Source organism: Medicago sativa, chromosome 4 (genome assembly GCF_051527215.1).
Source record: "Medicago sativa cultivar Bolivia chromosome 4, Bolivia_mono, whole genome shotgun sequence".
NCBI lineage: Eukaryota > Viridiplantae > Streptophyta > Magnoliopsida > Fabales > Fabaceae > Medicago > Medicago sativa.
In genome coordinates this window covers 93,129,570-93,153,827 of record NC_140752.1, presented here as the reverse complement: position 1 = coordinate 93,153,827, position 24,258 = coordinate 93,129,570, and the positions used below count along the sequence as shown (strand labels likewise).

General features: G+C 32.1%; 2 protein-coding genes and 1 long non-coding RNA gene across 16 annotated transcripts; all 3 read left to right on the top strand.

Annotated features, from left to right (window-relative positions):
- The first annotated feature begins 881 nt into the window (after nt 1–881).
- On the top strand, nt 882–5,398 carry LOC146933899 (Ribosomal protein S5 family protein). The gene is made up of 8 exons (XM_085705704.1): nt 882–981; nt 1,276–2,330; nt 3,312–3,362; nt 3,447–3,554; nt 4,434–4,529; nt 4,730–4,828; nt 4,917–4,976; nt 5,068–5,398. The coding sequence occupies exons 2-8, from the start codon at nt 1,302–1,304 to the stop codon at nt 5,131–5,133; spliced, it is 1,509 nt and encodes a 502-aa protein (XP_085561830.1). The 5' UTR covers nt 882–981; nt 1,276–1,301; the 3' UTR covers nt 5,134–5,398.
- Nucleotides 5,399–12,285: 6,887 nt separating this feature from the next.
- LOC146933898 (uncharacterized) lies at nt 12,286–14,713 on the top strand. Its single transcript, XR_015008443.1, has 3 exons — nt 12,286–12,519; nt 13,145–13,195; nt 13,731–14,713. It is a non-coding gene; the product is annotated as an uncharacterized LOC146933898 (long non-coding RNA).
- Nucleotides 14,714–15,287: 574 nt separating this feature from the next.
- LOC146933897 (uncharacterized) lies at nt 15,288–22,402 on the top strand. 14 transcript variants are annotated; one of them, XM_085705703.1, is made up of 15 exons: nt 15,288–15,395; nt 15,494–15,607; nt 15,756–15,861; nt 16,027–16,113; nt 16,668–16,714; nt 17,795–17,852; nt 18,042–18,145; nt 18,368–18,475; nt 18,657–18,773; nt 19,332–19,425; nt 19,784–19,872; nt 20,821–20,919; nt 21,063–21,277; nt 21,554–21,764; nt 22,171–22,402. In XM_085705703.1, exons 6-15 carry the CDS (start codon nt 17,797–17,799, stop codon nt 22,221–22,223), a joined length of 1,146 nt encoding a protein of 381 aa, XP_085561829.1. In that variant the 5' UTR covers nt 15,288–15,395; nt 15,494–15,607; nt 15,756–15,861; nt 16,027–16,113; nt 16,668–16,714; nt 17,795–17,796; the 3' UTR covers nt 22,224–22,402. The 14 variants fall into 14 exon arrangements, with proteins under 14 accessions (XP_085561829.1, XP_085561825.1, XP_085561819.1 ...); XM_085705699.1 differs by having other exon boundaries at nt 18,359–18,475; XM_085705693.1 differs by having other exon boundaries at nt 18,032–18,145; nt 18,666–18,773.
- Nucleotides 22,403–24,258: the final 1,856 nt, after the last annotated feature.

Below are 24,258 nucleotides of genomic sequence, written 5' to 3'. Positions count from 1 at the left end.
TTGTATATTCCGGAACGCCTCAGTGCCATGGCCGGTGGTCTGCCACACGCGTTTTTTACTGTGGTCAAGTCAAAAACGTGTTTTACCACGTTTTTTGACTGCATTTATTCCTTCCCAACCGTTTTTCACCCACCCCTCACTATAAATACCCTTCCAAACCCCACCATTTCTCACACCATCCCTCTCCTCCTCTTCTTCCTTCTACAACCATGGTTTTCCATCGTTGGCCTTTCATAGATAAGGGTCTCGTTGAAAACTTTCAGGGTTTGTATGAACGGTCAATGAGGATGGAACCGCGCTGCAACAAAGCGCGGTTCATGTGAGGGTCATGTGGGTCAGTGTGGTTATTAGCTTCGCCTGCCTGAGCGTAAGTGTGAGCACCCTCTTCCCTCCTCCTCCGGTTTTCCTCCAATAGCCAAGTTACTGCTATGTCCGATCACATAGCAGTGGTTAGGCTCTTAGGAGATTAGAATTAGGCTCTTAGGAGATTAGAAATAGACTTTTAGGAGATTAGAAATAGATTTAGGATGTTATGTAATAAGCTTAAAAAGCTTGAAAATTATTGTAATGTATTGTTCATATATTAATAAAATGAGTTGTTTTTATGTTTGTGTCTTTTTATTAATGTTTTTTATTTTATTCGCATTTTATTTTACGAATTGTAGAGCTTAAAATTGCAAAAGTTATGCTAAAATACATATCCGGATTTTAAAATCCGGAGACATCTGAAAATTACTAACAATAAATTCCGGATTACGGAATCCGGACAAGGGGTAAAATTGGAAAAAAAATAGGGCGCGCAAGGAAAGCCATAGGGTTGGAAAAGTAATACTCTTAAAAAAAAACTCATTTCAACAAAAAACGCAGCTGCTTTACCCTTTGTGCCATCAGAGTAACTAGTCTAGTTGGATTCACGCTGGCCGGGAAACGAGAACCTAGCCGGAAAATACATGTGAAGTTGGTCGTCGTCCGCCGTAAACAGTGAGAACTTCGTCCATCTGTTCCTTTTTCTTTTTTACTTTTCCGATTTGCCTTCTCTTCTTCACTCTTTCCTCTTTCATTTGTTTCGTTGACACAGAAATGTGCAACTAAGTGCTTTTCATTTTCATTGGATGATAAATTAACAATGAAACTTTGATTTTATTTTTTCCATTGCTGAGATGCATGCTTCCATTCATAAAGTTAATTCATATTTCTGTTTTTGTGCCACATTATACAATGCTTGCTTTCTGTTTGATAAAATGCTTCAACCGAACTTTATGTGTTTTGACGCAGAGAAAAATAGAGTAGCATCAATCTGAATGGGTTATATTCAGTATGGTAGACACGGTTTTCGGAAGATATTAAGATCTGCAATTGCAACCAATGTGTTTCGGAACTCCATAAGATCACCTTTAGGGTATGCAGCCACTACATTACCTTCATGTTCCCGTTTTCATGGCAAGAGTCTCTATTCTACTACTTCTGATGCCAGAATAGTGATGGAACTTCTTAAGGAGGTGGAGAAGGATAGGTTGAGAGAGAAGAATGAGAGATTAAGGGCTGGTTTGGACACTGCCGACATTGATGCCGAGACCGAGGATGGTTATGATTACATGGGTGTAAGTTCTCTTATCGAGAAGCTTGAAAAGGAGAAGCTTAAGGAGACCTCGGAGTTGAATCGATACGAAGAGCCGACTGATTCTGACAGTGATGATGAGGAAGATCTGGATGCTAATCAGAAGAAGGTTGATGATTTCGAAAGGAAGTTCAGGAGGCATGAAGAAATGATTCAGAATTTCACCGAAGCGGATACGCTTGACGATGCTTATAAATGGATGCAAAAAATTGATAAGTTTGAGGACAAGCATTTTAAGCTTCGGACTGAGTATAGGGTTATTGGTGAACTCATGAATCGTCTTAAAGTGGTTACTGAGCAAAAGGATAGGTTTATTCTGCAGCATAAGCTTAATAGGGCTTTGAGATTGGTGCAGTGGAAGGAAGCTTATGATCCTGATAACCCTGCCAATTACGGTCTCATTCAGCAAGAACAAGGGGGGCCCAATATGGATACCTTGGAACAATCTGGATTTGAAAAGGAGGATAAACCTGCTCAAGGAGATGAAGATGCTGCTGACAACGACGATGAGGAAGAGTTCGATGACATGAAAGAAAAAGACAACATATTATTGGCCAAACTTGATGTTATTGACAAGAGACTTGAGGAGAAGCTAGCTGAACTTGAGTATACATTTGGAAGGAAGGGTAAGGCTCTAGAGGAAGAGATCAAAGATCTTGCAGAGGAGAGAAATGAGTTAACTGAGAAGAAAAGAAGACCACTTTTCCGAAAGGTAGTTTCACACTTGCCTAATTTTCTGATTCGGTGTTGATATTTTTGAATACACTGCTGTTTAAGTTATTATGTATGATACTCAACTTATTTTATATCAAGTTTCAAGTAAGGTTCTTGTAATATAAATAAACTTTTCTCTGCAATCTGCATTTAGCAAATAGGGTATTCAATCCTCGAGTTTTAGCAAGTTAAAATCACAGTTCATTTTAAATGAATTGAAGGGTGGATATACTCTTACTTTCTCACCTTAGGCTTTGTTTGGGAGTTTGGAGGGGAGGGGAAGGAAGGGCTTTGGGGGTGGGAAAAATAGAGGGAATTTCATACTTTTTTGAAAGAGTGTTTTTTTAGAGAATGATAAACTAATGTTTATGATTCATATATTTTTAATATTAATAATATTATAACAACATAGAATAAATTTGAAGAATTCATATAAACCCTTCAACCCCCCCTCCAATACAACTTTTTAGTTCCCCCAAATGAAGAGGGTTTTATATTATGAAGAAAAATTAACCCCCCAAAGCCCTCCCCTCCCAATGTACTCTATTTCTTCCACTTGCTCCTTCCTTTTTTCCAAAACCCTCCCTTTGGTCCCAATTATAAGTGAAAAAAAGGAAGGGTTTTGGGGGAACAAACTTAATACTTCCTTTGGTCCCAATTATAAAAGGCTACTGGTTTTGTGAATTTTCTAGTTTGTTTTTTGTTTGAATATCACATTGATTTTGATTGAGTTTATACAAATTTGAATACCTTGTCCTTTGGAAAATTTCTTCTTTTTCTTTTATCAAACACAAATAAAAGCATTTTTGTAGGTTAGAATTTTAATGTTCCATATGTGGTGCACTTTTATTGTACCCGTGTCTATACTTGTTTGTAAATTCTCCCATATTCTTGTTTTTGCTTTATTTAAATCCCACTTACCATTTTTATGTTTTTTTTTTGGTTAAATAATCGTTTTGGTTGTTGTATATGGTTCCAGGGTTTTGATGTAAAATTGATAGATGTGAACCGAACTTGTAAAGTCACAAAGGTAATCTACAAATCTGTCCTTCCATCTATGTTTTTCCCACTTGCTCTCATATTTTCTTAGGTTGTTTCAATTCTCATGATCTAGGGAGGACAAATTTTTAAGTATACTGCTATGTTAGCATGTGGCAACTATAATGGTGTTGTTGGTTTTGCAAAAGCCAAAGGCCCTAAAGCTCCAGATGCTCTCAATAAGGTACCAGCAATATCTTATTAAGTCTTTCTTCAAGTCATGCTTAAGTTGGTTTGACACTAATTTTTTTTTTTAATTGTCATGTGTTCAACATAGAAAATGTTTGCATTTTCACCACCCACCATAAGAGATATGGATCTATTTTTGTTTCATTTTCCAATAGTTGCAAGCTTATTAACCTATTGATTCATGTTTTTCTGAGATTTGTATTGGCAGCTATATTGGGCACTGTTCTTTGGCCAATTATGTGATGATAGATTGATATAGGTTATGGTTAGTCATTGAGATATTTGGTTCATAATTGGTGTGAGGATCTGGAGCTGGTGACTGTGACACCTGTTCTCTCACTGGAATTGCATAATAGAAAACATCTGGCATTATGATTTATTACACAAAACCTTATCCATGTCTTATGCATTGCACGCAGATTTCTTCAATCTTTCTTCTGTTTCAACAAGCTGAAACTAAATCAGTTATTTTCCTTGGCTGATTATTATAAATTGTATCCTAAAAATTTCCACTTTTCATCTTTTTATTATTCATAACTCGAGTTACAGAAGGTGTATTAACTGGTTTTCTATCTATTCTAACCAGCAGGTTTTATTTACATTTCAACTATGTAATTTAATAACTTTTTCAGAATGAATTGACAGGAATTTTTAATCATCAAGTATGAAATCTGATTTTGACCAATGTTTTAAATTTGGTGTATTCTTGAGAATTTTGGCTTCTAAAATCATTGCCAAAATATAAAGTTTCAGCAAATGTTTATGTTTTTGTCTTAAAATAAACCCATGTGCATCATGTTTAATGCAGTTTGACGTCTTAGAGTTTTGAACTTTAATATCATATTGAAATAATGGTTTATTTGAATATAATCAGGCATATGAGAAGTGCTTTCAGAATTTGCATTATGTAGAGCGACACGAGGAGCACACAATTGCGCATGCAATACAAACATCTTATAAAAAGACCAAGGTAGTAAAATCTGTATCCTTCTTCTACCAGTAATTGCCCGTTTATATCATAGAGTTTCTTTCAGCTATGAAAGAAAAGAAAATTAAGTATTTTGTTTTACTTGTCTCAAATGAGTAAGGAACGAGGATATGCTGCCTGCGTTTATCCTGTATGTCTTATGCTTGTCATTATTTTTACTTGTCATCTGTATAATTCGATAGGTGTATCTCTGGCCTGCTTCCACTGCAACTGGCATGAAGGCCGGCAGAATAGTCCAAACCATACTACATTTAGCTGGTTTTAAGAATGTCAAGTCAAAGGTAACTGACTGACCAAAAAAAGCTGAAGATGGTCCTGCAATTTTAGTGTTTGCTCTAATTTTTTTTTTTTTTTTTTTTGTCTTCATAGGTTGTTGGTAGCAGAAATCCTCATAATACAGTTAAGGCTGTCTTCAAAGCGCTTAATGCGGTTAGTAACTCAACTTGCAGATGTTGTAATGCCAGTATTTCAATAAATTTTTACCTATGACATTTTAGCTGATATTGCTTGTTTGTTCCAGATTGAAACGCCAAAGGATGTCCAAGAGAAGTTTGGCCGAACTGTGGTCGAGAAGTATTTGTTGTGATGGACATGAGGATGTTAAGTTTAGTGCTTCTGGTTGTTTTTCCGTTGAATATTCTTTTTGTCCTTTTCATGTTTACTTGCCATGAATTGGTAGACAGTTTCTCTAATGCATTTACGTGTGAACATTAGGTATGGAATTTTGCTAATACCGAATTTTTCATTCATATACGCAAAAGGAACAATAATTTAGGAACGTTCCCTTTGCTTTATGTTTGATCAATAAGGGTCCATTTAGGTAAATTCAGGGGATGGAAGTGATTTTAAAATATTGTGTTCGGTTTGACAAGCGGAGAAAATTTATTCGAGGGAAGGTGTAAGTAAAATTACATTTTCCAGTTATAATATTTAAGATAAGATTACATTAAATAAAATGACATTCATGTCTAAATATGAAACAAATATTCCAAAACCCTATATTCTACTATGAGAAATGCTAGGGATACTCTATTTTTAACATTATCTTTAACACCCACTTTCTTATTGGAACTCATTTTCAAAGTGTGAGACTCAATAATGAAGTGATTGTTTGAGAGAGTGTTGAAAAGAGAGTGTTGTTAGCACTACTCATTCTACTTTTTAGTGGAGCATAAATTGGCTTTCAAGAGATTTTGGTCATCTCTCCTCTAACTAACTGAACCAAACAATGAGTCGTTGTTAGAAGACACTGAAGAAGAAAATCAACATTGAAAGGGGCCATGATGGCTTTTCGTTCTTGTTTGTTTGCCTACTTGTGTTTTTCAGGATGACATTAGATATTACATTCGGCCAAAATAATTATGTGTAAAAATGTAAAATATCACATGTTCTAAACTGACGTAGCTATCCTTAATAACTTTGATAGATGATAATTCATTGTTCATTGGGATGGTTATATTCGACAAATGTTATGATATATAAGTATTTTTTGAAATAAAATGCATGCAAAATGATTGACGATATCCAGGCATCTTTAGGATGCTTTGCCTAGTTGCCTAGTTAATCAGGCCAAATAGATAGTATAAGCGAGAGCTTCTTTTGCATTTTATCTAGCAGTATACTTCCGATCGACCTAAAACTGATTTTAGAGGTATACTTCCGATCGACATAAAACATTGATTATGATTTTAGAAAGGTCCATATTTCAGTTAGGCCACATAGAATTAGGCGACATATTTTCTGCTGTCCAATTTAAAATCACCATGTATTAGGCCACGCCCAATCTGACTTCCATCATATGACATCATACCAAATATCATGTTGAGTAAAAATTGACAGATCCACGCTAGTGTATGAAAAAAAATCTTGTTGCGAGAGGGGATTTTACCTTGTATTTAAACAAATCTTTCAATAAAGATTACACATTGCTGAGTAATGATGGATATTTCGTAGCTCTAACACTGTTATCAAAAAAAATATTTATATTTATAATCATGTGTAATCAAAGAGGAGAGTGAGACAACAATTAAGATTTGTTTGGGAGTTTAATAGAGGATGGGAGATGAATGCTTTGAAAGAAAAAAACGGAAGTGGAAGAAAGACTTTTTTGGGAAAACTCAAAAAAATGTAGTGGAGGATGATTTTGAATATTTTTGGATGACAAAGATAAATTCTTTAAACGAGGTTCCCACAACGGGACGATGGAATTAGAATATTGGATTAGTTGATCTTTGGAATGAATACCAATTTTTTTTTTTAATGAGTAAAATTTGATTTAATGCGAGGTCTTTTTAAAAGACCTTAATTTCAAGGAATACTTTAAAGAACCTTAAGGACTAATGAAATGGTATACTCTTTCTCAAAATTTGGTCGGTCTGAATCAACTAAAATTCAAATTCAATAGCAAAGATGGTGTGATTTGAATTGAAATAATAAGATGGTGATATTTGAATTGAAATAATTTATGAGCACCTTTGATTTCAAATGCATTCATTGATTTGTAAAAGTTTCCAGTTGAGACTTATTTCTCAAAAAAAAAGTGTGGAGACTGCACAATTCTGGAAGCATTCGTTGATCAATCATCTCCGCATTTTTCTGAAATGCCAGCCCAGCCCAGCCCAAAGGGTTAACCAGCTCCCCCTTTTCTTTCTTGTTCTTGAAACAAAACCTTCCAATTTTTAAATTGAAATTGAAACAAACTATATTTCCAGAATATCTCTCTCGATTGATTTCATAAATGGAGGATACGATCAAACACGCTGCCCTCGATCATTCTCTTGGAAGTCAATGCATTTTTCAAATTGTCTGGTTGTCGGTGTGTCTGTAGTTGTCTGGTGTCCGTGCTTCATATTTTGTTAGTTTGTTTGACAAAGCTACCTTGGCCTTGCATGCATTGCAGATTGCATTGTAGGGAAATATGAAGTTGTGGAAGAGGATATATGTAAGGATGGAGGTTTGTTAAAGTGCGTACTCGAGGAAGGGGAGGGTTGTGAATACCCTCAGGATCTTGATCGAGTTTGTGGTACACATCACACATATTCATATTTCTAACATATTATTTTTTTCATTTCTTTTTTTACTCATTCCATGTGTGTGTGTGTGTGTGTGTGAACTAATAATTAACTAATATTGTTGCAGTTACGTACGAAGCATGTCTTCTTGACTTTGGAAGGCTTGTAAAAAAATCTGACTTTTTTGGAATCTGGTTCAAATTCAAGGATGGTCATTTTTGTCCTGCATTCTCAAAGACTGTTAAGACCATGAAGAAGGGAGAGAAAGCCGTTTTTACTGTCAAGCCCCATTATGGATTTGGTGAAGAGGGCAAGCGTGATTATACCTTCAGCCGCGGTTATCATGTTTCAGTTCCGCCTAATGCAACATTGCAGATTACTCTCGAGTTACTTTCTTTGAAGATGAAAGTACCTTTTTCTAAGACTGTCCTCAAGGAAGGAGAAGGATATGAGCGTCCAAATAAGGGAGATGTTGTCAAAGGTAAATCATCATCCATTCATTCATGTTATTATATGATTTAGTGCATTGTTTTTTAATCGATTTATTTCATGGGTCTGATGTGATTTTTCCTCATTTTGCATTTTTGTAGTGAAACTAACCGTTAGGACACTACACTTGGGCCTATGGTCCATGGTGAGCCAAGCACTGGGCAAATATTGTTAGAGTTGGTTAGGAGCATGGTGCTTTGTTTAGGAGTCTTTGACTTTGATTTACCTCTTTGATTTTGTTATTCCTCCATTGTGGAGCCTCTCTATCATTTGATAATATACAACATTACCTTGTTTGTGTGGCAAGTTGTATCATGTATCTTAAACTGAAACCATAATGCAGGCTCTAAAGTTCATAGAGAATGATATTTCCTTCAGTGATGAGGAGAAGAGATATGTCAAGGACTTGAAGGTTTATATTGATCTGGGAATTGATAGATGCAATAGGGGATTAAATGAGAATGATGAACGAAAAAATCAAATTTGTGAGGTATGGCTGTTGTCTCTCATCTTATAGACTTGTTTACTAATAATAATAATCAATAACCGAGTTTTACATGAACAAGCAGATGCTGAAGAAACGGATGTCTCGCGTTTATTACAGGTACTGATTGTGTGTGGTTCAATTATTTGAATTTTGGATGCACGGGGATTCTTGTTGTAAAATGAATTTGCTTTTAATTTATACACAGGGGTAAGGATTTTAAGGCGATGCATATGATGTAGTACATTCTCGCTTCTATGCAATACATTGTCAAGTTCTAGACGGTGCATATGATGTCAAGTTGAAGTCAAAATGTGGTTTATTTTGTTTGTCTCTGTTTGTGATTTTTTGTCATGCTCTCAAACTAGTGTTTCGTCATACTTAGCTATTTGCATTGGCCTTGTATCTGATGAATTACTTTTGAATGAGGGGGTAAACTAGTTAATTGTAAACTAATAAATAAAGCAACAAAGATTAACCTGTAAACCGGTGGATTGTAAACTGGTCGTTAAAACAACAAAGATGAACTAGTGAAATGTAATCAAAATTGACAGATCCACTCTCATGCATGAAGGAAATCTAATCTATCTAATCTAATCTAATCTTATTTAAATAAAGTGAGGAGTTTGTCCTCTACACCTACCAAATTTTCTAATAGAATTAGTCAATGTTGGAACAACGATCGATATATTTTACTGACTTAAAAAGACACATATACAGGAGAGCGATACAACATTCCAAAATGCATGGCTCTAAACCTAGTTTTTTTTTTCTCTTTTTTTTTTCTTCTTTCTACTAAATAGATAAAATGACAATATCCATTAAAAAGACATATTTGTCACCGTGTCAGACCAAACAATTTAGATATTTTTACTGATTGAATTAGATCTCATGGATACCTAATTAACGAGCATAAGAACTGATCTTTAAATTTGTCTCGTCAATTAAATTAACAATTAATTAGTTAAACTTGTTTTACATATTACTTGAATTGAACATTCGTTGTAAATAGACAAAATGACTATCCACTAAAAAACGTATTTGTCACGGTGTCTGACCCAACAATTTTGATATTTTTACCCATTGAACTAGAATGAACTCATAGACACCTAATTAACGAGCATAAAAACTGATCTTTAAATTTTTCTCATCAATTAAATTAACAACTAATTAGTTAAACTTGATTTACACATTACTTGAATGGAACAATTGGTGTAAATAGTAATTTAGAAGATGATGCTTTGATCCATAGAAATAGTCTCGGGTTTAAATACCTTTTTATGGGGCACAACGCTTGAACAAGGAAATCAATAGTATATATATAAAGTAAGGTTTTTTATGCCACATGTCACTTCCACATTCATTCTCGATATTTTTATTATTTTTTCTATTTTATTTAACATAAATATCTCAACAAACTACACATCAATCAATCAATAGTATATATATAAAGTAAGGTTTTTTATGCCACATGTCACTTCCACATTCATTCTCAATATTTTTATTATTTTTTCTATTTTATTTAACATAAATATTTCAACAAACTTTGTACCAAAAAAAAAAAAAAAATATTTCAACAAACTTTTGATCTTATGCACTCAGTGTTTTTTATCTCAACAAAATACACATCAATCAATCAATCAATCAATCAATAATATATATAAAGTAAGGTTTTTTATGCCACATGTCACTTCCACATTCATTCTCAATATTTTTATTATTTTTTCTATTTTATTTAACATAATATCTCAACAAACTATACATCAATCAATCAATAGTATATATATAAAGTAAGGTTTTTTATGCCACATGTCACTTCCACATTCAATCTCAATATTTTTATTATTTTTTCTATTTTATTTAACATAAATATCTCAACAAACTTTTGATCTTATGCACTCAGTATTTTTTATCTCAACAAACTACACATCAATCAATCAATAGTATATATATAAAGTAAGGTTTTTTATGCCACATGTCACTTCCACATTCATTCTCAATATTTTTATTATTTTTTCTATTTTATTTAACATAGATATCTCAACAAACTACACATCAATCAATCAATAGTATATATATAAAGTAAGGTTTTTTATGCCACATGTCACTTCCACATTCATTCTCAATATTTTTATTATTTTTTCTATTTTATTTAACATAAATATCTCAACAAACTACACATCAATCAATCAATAGTATATATATAAAGTAAGGTTTTTTATGCCACATGTCACTTCCACATTCATTCTCAATATTTTTATTATTTTTTCTATTTTATTTAACATAAATATCTCAACAAACTACACATCAATCAATCAATAGTATATATATAAAAAGTAAGGTTTTTTATGCCACATGTCACTTCCACATTCATTCTCGATATTTTTATTATTTTTTCTATTTTATTTAACATAAATATCTCAACAAACTACACATCAATCAATCAATCAATAGTATATATATAAAGTAAGGTTTTTTATGCCACATGTCACTTCCACATTCATTCTCAATATTTTTATTATTTTTTCTATTTTATTTAACATAAATATTTCAACAAACTTTTGATCTTATGCACTCAGTGTTTTTTATCTCAACAAAATACACATCAATCAATCAATCAATCAATCAATAATATATATAAAGTAAGGTTTTTTATGCCACATGTCACTTCCACATTCATTCTCAATATTTTTATTATTTTTTCTATTTTATTTAACATAAATATCTCAACAAACTACACATCAATCAATCAATAGTATATATATAAAGTAAGGTTTTTTATGCCACATGTCACTTCCACATTCATTCTCAATATTTTTATTATTTTTTCTATTTTATTTAACATAAATATCTCAACAAACTACACATCAATCAATCAATAGTATATATATAAAGTAAGGTTTTTTATGCCACATGTTACTTCCACATTCATTCTCAATATTTTTATTATTTTTTCTATTTTATTTAACATAAATATCTCAACAAACTTTTTATCTTATGCATTCAGTATTTTTTATCTCAACAAACTACACATCAATCCATCAATCAATCAATCAATAGTATATATATAAAGTAAGGTTTTTTATGCCACATGTCACTTCCACATTCATTCTCAATTTTTTTATTATTTTTTCTATTTTATTTAACATAAATATCTCAACAAACTTTTGATCTTATGCACTCAGTATTTTTTATCTCAACAAACTACACATCAATCAATCAATCAATAGTATTTATATAAAGTAAGGTTTTTTATGCCACATGTCACTTCCACATTCATTCTCAATATTTTTATTTTTTTTTCTATTTTTATTTAACATAAATATCTCAACAAACTTTTGATCTTATGCACTAAGTATTTTTTATCTCAACAAACTACACATCAATCAATCAATCAATAGTATATATATAAAGTAAAGTTTTTTATGCCACGTGTCTCTTCCACGTTTATTCTCAATATTTTTATATTTTTTTCTATTTTTTATTTGACATAAAAATCTCAGCAAACTTTTGATCGTATCCACTAAATATTTTATTTAATTTTATATTTAATTCCTAATATTTTGTGTAGCCAAAATATCTCAACAAACTATATATAATACTTTCAATACTATCCATTAAATCTTCCTTTATTTTTTTCTTTCTTTTTTTTAGGAAAAGAAGTTTCAATTAGTTTTTTTCATTGAGGAAAAAAAGGCTTCGATTTGTTTTTTTTTAACTATAAATAAAAGAGAATTTTTTAATCACGTAAACACATATTTTGAGCAGAAACTGAAACTCAAACCTTCTTTTGATCTAAGCTTTTTCTTTCTTTAGGTTTGACGAACACTTATACTATTGTTTCTTTTACTTATGCTTAGATTTTTATTTTTATATATAATAGGAGAGGGAACTAACACCTACGAGTGAGTTTACCGATTGTTTTTTTTTCTTTCAGGTCCTTGAACTATTGTTCCTGGCATCCATTACAAACACCTACGAGTTTCAGGTCCTTGAACTAACATCTATACTATTGTTTCTGTTTCAAGTCCTTGAACTAACACCTATACTATTTTTTTCCTTTTCGTTTCAACGGCAGCGTTTTAATATTATTAATCACCTATACTATTTTTTTCAGACCCTTTTCGTTTTAATATTATTAATCAATAGCGTTTTGATTTTAATAATAATATTTCAGGCTGAAATATTTTTATTTAATTTTATATTTAATTCCTAATATTTTATGTAGCCAAAATGTCTCAACAAACTATATACAATACTTTCAATACTATCCATTAAATATTTCTTTCTTTTTTTAGGAAAAGAAGTTTCAATTAGTTACTATCTCCTTTAGCACCATATTATTCAATTAGTTTTTTTCATTTAGGAGAAAAAGGCTTCGGTTTTTTTTAACTATAAATAAAGGAGAATTTTTTAATCACGTAATCACATATTTTGAGCAGAAACTGAAACTCAAACCTTCTTTTGATCTAAGCTTTTTCTTTCTTCAGGTTTGACAAACACCTATACTATTGTTTCTTTTACTTTTACTTATGCTTAGATTTTTATTTTTATATATAATATAAGAGGGAACTAACACCTACGATTGAGTTTACTGATTGTTTTTTTTCCAGGTCCTTGAATTATTTTTGTTGGCATCCATTACAAACACCTACGAGTTTCAGGTGCTTGAACTAACACCTATACTATTGTTTCTGTTTCACGTCCTTGAACTAACACCTATACTATTTTTTTCTCTTTTCGATTCAACAGTAGCGTTTTAATATTATTAATCACCTATACTATTATCACATATACTATTTTTTCAGGTCCTTTTCGTTTCAATATTATTAATCAGTAGCGTTTTGATTTTAATAATAATATTTCCAGTCCTAAAATATTATTATTTTACCAGTAGCGTTTTAATATTATTAATCACCTATACTATCATTTTATGATAACACCTATACTATTATTCTAGGTCCTTATTTCTAAATAATTATTATATACATATATCAACCACTTTTTGATCCTGCTTTTTAATATAACATGTTTTCATCTTTTTGTTATTTTTATTTTTTGATTTTTGTAGACGAATTTTTAAACAGCATTTTAAAAATTTCTAATCATGTTTACGCACACTTGCAATACCTTCATTCAAATTTGATTCCTATTTAACCAATAAATTTGATCAGTTTGGTTTCTAATTTTCTTTTTCAGAAATTATGGCTGCAAAATTTTGATCTCATTGATAGCAAAACAATCAATAATAAGTACAGAGTATGGAGATTCAGGATTATGATCATTAGAATGTGGAGAATGCCAAACTTTAAAGATAGAGACTAGGTTGATTTAATCGATATGGTTTTCATGGATGAAAAAGTATGCATCAGTTCTTTTTCCTTATTAACTTTTACAAACTAATTAACATGATTTTACATTATTTAAAGTTATTTTTTATATTATCATTAATCTTTACCGGTTTTTATTTGTTTTGTTTTATTATTGTTTTATTATTCACAATTTTTGTTGACTTTTGCTCTTTCTAATATTCAAGAGGAGTAAGATTCAATGTACTGTGTGGAGTGACAAAGTTACAAAATATCAATCTATCGGAGACATTGTTCTCATTCCTAGAATTACAGATAACCTTAATCTACCATTCAAGTTTAAAAGAAGACAATTTCCAGTATCCATTTGTTCTGGTATGACCATTAACAAATCTCAAGGACAGACACTTTCAATTGTTGGGTTGTATCTTCCAAGACCAGTCTTTAGTCATGGTCAACTGTATGTTGCTCTTTCAAGAGTTAAAAGTAAGCAAGGGATAAGGATACTTATTGAAAATAGTGTTGATCTTCTTCCGAATACAACAATTAATGTTGTATACAAATAAGTATTTGAAAACTTAATATAGCAAGATATGTAGCATTTGTCTTTCATACATTAGTTGGGATTTAATTTTATCGACAAAGTACTATTCCTTTCAATTATCACATTATTATATTTTATTTTTGCACTACACTTATTAATTACAACTTTTGTATTCCAAGATTAGATAGCTTATTTTATGTTCTTTAATATTTTTTATTTCTAAATTTAAATCATTTCAATTTTTTTCATGTATGTGTCCATGAACATAACCTTATTTAATATTTTCTATGACTATTCCGGGCAACGCCGGGTCACTACACTAGTATATATAAAAATGTAAAAATATAAAAGAATTTAATTTATATGTATTGACACCGTAAAACTTTTTACTTTTAACATTCAATCAAATGATATTACGTAGAGATATATAAAACTATTTGAAAATCAAACTATGATTTTTTTGTTGTTGAAGAAATCTATAAAAATAATATTATAGCGAATCTATAAAAATAATATTATAGCGCGATTTAGTTGAATGTACATATATAAAAGTTTTACGACATCAGGTGTAATATTAATCTTAGAGTTTAATGATAATGGTTGACAATTAATCAAAATATTTTAAATTATCATATAAATTAAAAACATTAATTATTTTGATTGATTGCTTGTGTAAAATTGTTTGAATTATCAATCCTAAACTCTTGATTTCAATATAAAAATGTAAAAATGTTATTTTTTTGGGATATGTAAACATGGTTGTTGATGTGACGTAGGAGTAAAAATAAAATCGTTAAAAAAAGTATTAAGAATTGAAATTGAAATAAATAAGTAAAAAAAGTAAGTGATAGTACACAGTAGTGTGGTGCACTGCAACAGAGAAGAGAAGGCACTGCATAAGCCATAAGCAATAAGCAACGCAAAAAACGCTTCGTTCCTCAAAATCTTTTCCTATTTATTGCCTTCTCCGGCGGAGAAGAGAGAGAAAAAAATATCACCCTAAAAAAAAAGGTAAATAAATCCTCATCATTTTCTTCATTCTCTTTTAGGGTTTTCTCTTTCGCCATTGACGACCTCATCAAAATCACTTCACATTTTTTCTCTACAAGCATTGCTCTCCGATCATCACCATTCACCAATTCAATTCCAATTCCCGCAATTCTCCACTCTTTTTCAGCGTTCTCGTCGCATTCTCGCGGAATCCCTTTCGTTCCGAATCCGAGGTAATGTTCTTCCGTTTTCTACGATCCTTTCCGATTTTCAATTGTTTATTTCGCCAACGACTATTTCGTGTTTCGTATTCTGCATTCGTCTTTCTCGTTGTTACTCATTTTTTCGATTCGTGCATTGCTACGATCATCGTAATTGTAGATACTGTTTTTTTTTTCCCTCTCAATGGTGTGTTCATCTGGAAATGGGAGAATGGAGGTCATGGCAAGGCTTTTAGCCGCTGGAAGTTTCTCTCAAACTGTTCCAGGTAGCACCAACGCCATTCTACTTCTTAGATTTTCGTCTATGTGAAGTTATGGTTCACATTATTATTATTATTATTATTATTTAGCAGTGTACTGATATATTAAATGTATATAAGTTAATTTTTGATTTCTGATTCATATAATTTGTTCATGTATGGTCTTGGAAGATGACTTTGCCAGACAGAAGTCAGCAGCTGAGTATATTCATAGACAACTGCGTGACGCAGATGAAGCAAATTTGCTCAGTGAAGAAGGTCGTTTTGCTCTCTGGTGAATCCGACTTTTTTAATTCAATGTGTGAATAGCCCTCATTCAATATTAATTTAATGTTCTTTTTTAGTATATTTTATTCAATTCAGGGTTTAGTTTTTTCTTGAGCTGACAACAGAATTAATGTGATCAGTGTTGCATATTCAATATTAATATAATATATTTTTGTTTTTGTTTTTTATGGGGGTGGGTGGTTTAGGAATTAGGCCTGCAAATAGTGATCCTTAAATACCAAATAACAATAAATAATGTCTAACAAAAAACCTCAATTGCAAAAGGACCCTAAATAATTAATAAAACTAAATAGTCAATCCACTTCAGAGGAGTGGGGGTGGGGGGACAAAGTGCTTTACCAGTGTGAAACTGCTTATGGTTATACTAGCATGTGCAGTTTTCAAAATTTTGCTATTCTGCTTTATCTTTCTATCACTGCCTTTGATACTGCTTATGGTTACCAGTGTTCATGCATATTTTTACAGTAGTCTTCATTATATGTTTTGGGGATATTTAAACTGCTGCTTTACATTTTATATTACAGATATGCATATCTATGGTGAGAAACCCATGACTGATCCCTTGCAGCTGGTAAGTTTTTCCTTCTTTTTAATGTTAATAATACTTATTTTTTTCTGCGTTATTCGACTAGTATTAGGGTCATGTTAACCAGTGCACTGGGCACTGGTTTGGTTAAGGAGTCAAATATACTAGTATTACTTTGGAAGCTGTGCAGTGAATTTCTCAAAAGTCTAAAAAGTGTTGTTTTCAACTTAAAACTAGTGCCCCTAAGACACCAGTTAGCATTTTCTCTAGTATTAGTGTGCTTCCAAGGGAATGTGTTCAACATTTCACATGGCTTATCGGTATATTTTTAGATTTACTGAAATTCGACGGATCCATCCTTTCGTTACTGCATATGGTGGGTATATTGATGGCCAATAATTGTTTCCTTATGTCCAGGAATTAGTGTACCTTAAGTTGCACAGTTCAGTTTAGTCTTTTAACGACCCTCTGCAATTTATATGATATTTGCAGCGAACAATATGATTATATAACTGATGTTGATTGCCTGTGCAATGTATGAGTTGAAGCAGAGACATAACTTATCCTTTAAGGATTTTAGAGTACAGTTTGACTTTGAGTTATTACCCTGGCTTTGTATGTAAATGAACTCTTCAAAATCTTGTGTGAGCTTACAATTATTGTATTTGTAATCCTTGGTTTAAGTTTTTAATTGCTTTCTCTAGTTGTAATCCTTGGTTTAAGTTTTTAATTGCTTTCTCTAGTTTAAGATGTCTAGTGGGCGTTATGTGCTGTAGCCTGTTCAACCTTTTGCTTGATTTTTTTATTTTAAAATGTTTATCTAATATGTAACTGCTACCTGTAAAGCTGAGTGTTGCTTATGTGCATGGATTTTTTATTTTTTTTTTGTTTGTCAACACAAAGGAACTTCTATTTGAACCTTCGCTCATTTAAAGGATGACATATTCATGAGAAGGCAACAGTTACTAATCGAATAGTAGTTTGTTTGAACTGTTTCTGTTTTTATAATTACTTAAAAATGATTTAATTATTATAGATTTTTTCATCGGCGAACATTATCTGCTTGAATTATATTTATATTCTGGAATGAATTCATTTAACTGATTGTTTGGTATCCTTTTTGAGGTATGCTGCAAAAATTGCAAGAGACCAGTCACGGACAGCCAATTTGCTGCTCATGCAGGTCTGGGGGCCTATTTCCAATTTGTTTTATAACCTTTTGGTCCTTATTTGTGTGAGATTTGAGGCTTACAACCATTTTGAACGTGGCTTTGTCTCCTTTCAATTTCCTTATGCTTTGGAAGGCACTAACATTAAATCTTCGTCATATTTTTACCGCCTTAAATTTCTCTATCTTGTCAGAACTTTGTAGATCATTAAAGCTCACTGAACAAACTTGCTTGAAGCTTGATGGAAACACAGGGAATAGGAAACCTCCAAGGAAACAAAGGAAAAAGTTATCAAATTCTTGTGCAAGTATCCTTAAAATGAGAATTCATTAGTCTGTTGCAAACTTTTGAAGATACTATTAAATTATTGTATAAAAATAACAGTTTTTGAAACTTGTATTTAGGATTTCTTGAATGTGATTTCCTCTTTAAAGGAATTCCTTTAGTTTTTCTCAATACATTTTAATGTTAAGGTTACTGTCAAATAAACTTTTGTTCCTCATAACCCCTCACAAACAAGCTACTGCAGTTGTTGAGCAGAGAAGGTCTGAGTCTTTGGATAATATTGACACTTCTGGGTCACAATCCCATTTGAATGGTCGAATCAGAGTGGCTCCATCTTCCAATAAGGTTAAAGGTAAGATCTCTTTTTTAAGTTCTCCTTTTCTCATATTGTACAATAACTCTAGGTTACTCTTATACCCTCACTTTTAACCAATTTTTTTAAGTTAAAACAATGTCAAATTTTTCTCAATACATTTTAATGTGAAGGCTACTTTAAAATAAACTCTTGTGCCTAATAACCCCTCACAAACAAGCTACCGCAGTTGTGGAGCCGAGAAGGTCTGACTCTGTGGATAATATTGACACTGCTGTGGCACAACCCCATTTGAACAGTCGAATCAGAGTTGCTCCCTTTTCCAGTAAGGTTAAAGGTAAAATCCCTTTATATAGCTCTCGTTTTTTAATATTGTACAGTAAGTCTATGTTAATCTTATACCCTCACTTTTAACCAATGTTTTAAAATTAAGACAATATCAATTTATTGTCGGGAAAGTTGTATGATATATTGGTGTTAGGCTGACTAAGTTCACTCGTGCGGATTCTTTAACTTGTGTTGGCTTTCACTCTGACCTCTTTCCCCAACAATCAAGGAACATATGCAGTGCCCTGATTATGATTTTCCCTGAACTCAAATCAGCCTCTCCCCTACTATTAGTTATGCGTCATGCCCCCGTAAAGCATAGCTCGAGTTAATTAATATTACAATTCGAGTTTACGGCACTAGGTATCAAATCTGATAAGTTAAGTTTACATGTTGTATGTTATACATTTTTTCACCTATTTTCTCTGTAACGTGGCCTCGTTTTCTGTGTAACATGGTTGGGCGTGTCTCACAATTGTTTTCAGGAGTAAGATTTTACTTACTTGGTGCCAGATTCTGTTATGCATAATATTGATGTTCTGATCAATTTGAAAATCAACTTTCGTAGATGCGGCATCTATGTTGGATGATGCTGGAATTAATGGTGGAAACAGAGTTCTCCAAACTTCAGTAATACATCCTCCAGCAAAACGTCATAAATCGTATGCTTTCTTAGTTCATCACATATATCTTGTAGTTTGAATAAAATGAATTTTAATTCTTTAGTAGTGTTGAATACCCCTTCACTTCTCTCTTTTCACCTTAAAAATACAAATAATATACATATAGAAAACTATCTGCAAAGCTAGCATGAATCTTATAAATAATAAAGTATTTGGGCTTGGGCTCATAGTCATTGTTTGTCATTTGATTGCCGGATAAACTATAACTAATACGACTTGCCTTGTTTGCCATATTTATCTTGTTTGCTATGTGAAGTTATGTTTAGAATTCATTGTTTTTTCCGATTTCTTTCTGCTTTCAAATAAATTTGTTCTGAATGTATAATGTCTGATGCAGGATAGCAAGTACACATCTTGATGTACCAGACAGGCATGGAACAGAGTCTAGAGTGACAAAAACTGTGAAGTTAACAAATGGAATTACTCGTAAGTGTCCAATTTGTTTGCCACTGTCTTTTGTTTTTGCAGTATCACCGTGATGAACTTTTTTCTAGATTTTGGCTAATGAATTATCATTTGAAGAAATAAATGCTGTATTTTCCGCACAAACAGTCAAATTTGTTCCCATCATATCTCACTGTTTTAGACATGCTAGAACACGGGTATGTATTTTGGAAACATGTCAGCGTACATCCTTGAATATTAATAATTTCGAGTTAACATGAAAATTAAGACTTACTTTTCGCTGAAATACAATTGTATAAATAGAGTTGACCAAAACAAGTTGTTATGCATTCATTGGATATTAACATGTTCCTCTCCATCTTTACCCAAAGTTGCAAATCTCCAATACACGTATAAGTTAGTTTTATAATTGTTATTAACTTTCTTCCATCATATCTCATTGTTTTAGACATGCTAGAACACGGCCATGTATATTTTGAAAACAAGTTAGCATGCGAGCGTAGACACATTGGAGATTTGCAACTTTGAGCAAGCATGAAGAGGAACATGCTTATATCCAATCTTAAATTTATGAATGCAGAACAACTTGAATCGGTTAAATCAATATTATAGAGTTGTACTTTTTCGGAAAATAAATATTTAATTTTATGTTACCTCTTAATTATTAATATTCAAGGAATTTTTAGCATCAAATGTGTCTACGTTCGCATGTATCAAATTTGGTAAATGAACTTTAGTCTTTCTGAGCTTTTTGGCCGGCTTATATTATATTCATATTTTTCACTTTTCTATTTGCAATTGTGTTTTTGTTGAATTTATATGTAGGGACACACATTGACAATGCACACTTTGTATTTTGATATCAATGACTGCTCTACCATTGCAATGCTTACTCTATGTTATGTCTTTTTGAGTTTGGATACTGGCCAGGGAAAGAATAACCCGATTATTTTTTTTGATTCCATTTAGGGAAGGATTTGGTTGAAAAGACCGTTCCAGAACATAGAGATGCGGTCCATAAAAATGTTGGGCAGGTCCATATGCAGCAGCAGCACGTGATGACAAATGGTATAAAAGTAAAAATATTTTTTTAGTTTAACAAGTTTCTTAATATTGCTTTCAATTCTTTAGTTGAGTAGTTCTAATATGACTTCTCATTCTCTCTCCCTTTTTGGTTTTGGTTTAACACTTGCATGTTTTTGTTTGTTTAGATTTTCCTGCACCTCTTGCCACAAAGATATATTATTCACAAAGGACCAACCGATTGCGTGCTGCTATTCGTCACATGTACTTTGAGAACTTGAGTGAGGAATTATGTACTGATGTTGCGGGTCAAAAGACATCACTTGGAGAGACTGTTGCATTGCAAGATTCATCTCTGGGGGACCCTTCATTTCAACAAATGGACAATGTCCTCAACAAGGAGGTATGTCAATCATCAATCTTCTTAATTAAGGGTGATTTGGATTATAGATTTTATGTTTTTGACATAAGTTATGTAGCTTGTATGTTATTCAATGTTAGATGTTTAAATCAGACAAACATAATTTAATGCTCTGTATGTTGTTGGCTTTAGGAGTATTTTTAATCTTCTGTATGCTAAAAAACTGAATCACCTGCCATCCCTCCCCTCCTTCCCACCAGAAAAAAGCTAAGTTCTATGCAAATGACCAAAAACTGACTCGTTCATTTTGAAAAACAGAGCCACTCGGCAATGTTGTACTCGGCCCAAAAATCTGACCATGTTCCTGCAAAAAGCTCAGAAGTTTGCTTGCTTAAAGCAGGAGGTGTGCCTAGTGTTGGCTTGTCAGATCAGTTTGTTCTTGACAATGTTTCAAGGTCTGCTGCTACTAATGTTGGTTTAACAAGAGGCAATTTTCTTCCAAAGGCTTATTCTTTTGCAAGCAACACAGGTGATCTGTTACTTATGTTGTCTTTTTGGTTTCATTATCATACTTAGTCACATGTGTCAAGGATAACATATGACCAATGCTAAATAAAAAAATATTCAGAAATCATCAAAAGAATGTCTCCAACTATGTGATTGGTAGTGACTGTTACAACATTTTGTTGCTGCTCCCTGATATGATACGACATGCGTTGAAGTGCAAGCTTTGACAAGAAGCAACCATAATTGTTGGAATGATTATTATTTTTGTTGTTGTTATTATTATTATTATTATTATTATTATTTTTGCATTTAGATAAACCAGAGTATGTGTTTCTTGTTGTCATACCCTCACATTTCTTTTTGTCTTTTGAATTTATGCGAGTACGGGAATAAGTTTCCATAAGGATGATGTTGTATTTGTTTTGTAGGAAATCCCCTAGGAACCATGCAACAAACAAAAGGCAGTGTTCCTGTTATTTAGTACCCTTGGTGGGAAGTTTTTGGTCAGGTGAAAGTACAGGTATCCAGTACACTGAGGTAGGATTTAGTCCATTTTTTGAAGCCGATAAAAGGAAATTACTCAAATTGTTTATCATGACATACACTTTGTAAATGAAAACTTTTATATAGTTGATGGAAATGAAGAAAATTTTCATTCTATGTCCGTATTTCACGCTTTTATTGCTATCTCTGGTAATTAAGGGTATTTCCCACACTTAGATATTCTTAAGTCGTAACTACTACAGTAAAACAATTTATAATAGAATAATTAAGAGAAATTTTGTGGTATAAATGCAGCAACAGGCCCATGGCATAACATATATACAATATTCAGGGGTTTTACCCCCGTTTATTCACCAAAAAAGATATACATTATTCATGATATTACAAGGTTTTTCTACATATAATTTATATATGTGGAGTAAACTCTTTTAAGACCTTGAACAAATACAAGGTTTTTCTACATATTTATATATGTGGAGTAAACTCTTTTAAGACCTTGAACAAGTAATCAAGAGTTTTTGGTGTGATGGAATTCACAATGTATTTTTAACTTATGCATAAAAAGGATAAAATTACCAAAAACATTAAACCACGTGTTAGTCCAGCAAAATTATCTCACAATTTGGTGCATTTTGGATAAACTACTTATTATATCACAAACACATATCATGATAAACGTTTATCTATAAGATTGCATAAGCTTGTGAAACTTATCATATGTTGTTTTCTTAAGTTCTTCCAAATAGTCTCTCAAAACTTACGTTAATTGATATACTCCAATAAGTAAAACGAAGAAACCATTGATTGTTTTTTTTTAAGTCAACAACGTAAATACATCAAAGACTTATAGCAGGTTAATCTTTGTCCAATTTTTTGCTTGATGTGAACACTGCAACATGCTCATAAATGCTTTGAATATTTTCGACATTTTTGTTACCTAATCAAGTTTCAATGGAAGTGGAAAATTTAGCGCTCCTAATTATTTTAATTACGAGGAATAAGTGTTTGTTATGGTAAAGAGCAACTGTAATTTCATCAATTTGCGAATGGCCCAGAGCATATGTCACGTTTAATTTTGAGATAACCAGTATTGCCCGAAGGATGCATGTGGCACATTTAGCTCTAGCTTCTCACATGTCCCCTATAAAATAAATATAATTCAATTTCCTTTTTTTTTTTTACACGTGCCTTACACAATTATCTTTGATTAAGGATATCTCATTTCATTTTGTAAAAAAATCCATTTAGTCATTTCATTTTGTAAAAAAATTCCATTTAGTCTTGTAAGCACAATTTAATAATAGTTGTAAAGACATAAGATCTTAATTTAAATTCTAAGGTTTTGTTTGGGAGTTTGGAAGGGAGGGGAGGGAGGGTTTTGGAAAAAAGGAAGGAGCAAGAGGAAGAAATAGAAGACACTGAGGTTAATTTTTTACTCATAATAAAAAATCTCCCTCATTTGGGGGAACTCAAAAATTGTATTGGGGGAGAGTTTTGGGGGGTTATGGAGGGTTTATATAAATTTTTCAAATTCAATCTATGTTGTTATAATATTCTTTAAATTAAAAGTATATTAATCATAAATATTAGTTTATCATTCTCTAAAAAATTGTTCTTTCAAAAAATGTGAATTTTTTGTCCATTTTTCTATATATTTCCAAAGCCCTCCCCTCCCTTCCCCTCCAAACTCCCAAACAAAGCCTAAATTACCCACTTCTTCATGTAGTGACTCCACATTTAAAAAATGGGGAATTAATCACTTTAGTCCCTGAATAGGAAATGAATCGTCACTTTAGTCCCTGAATACAGATAAATTACAAAATAGTCCTTGAATGTAGACTCTGTTAGTCAATTTAGTCCTTAAATGCAGACTCCGTTAGTCAATTTAGTCCCTGAATGTAGACTCCGTTAGTCACTTTAGTCCCTGAAATTGACTAACAGAGTCTACATTCAGTGACTGTTTTGCAATTTCTCTACATTCAGGGACTAAAGTGACTAATTCCCCTTAAAAA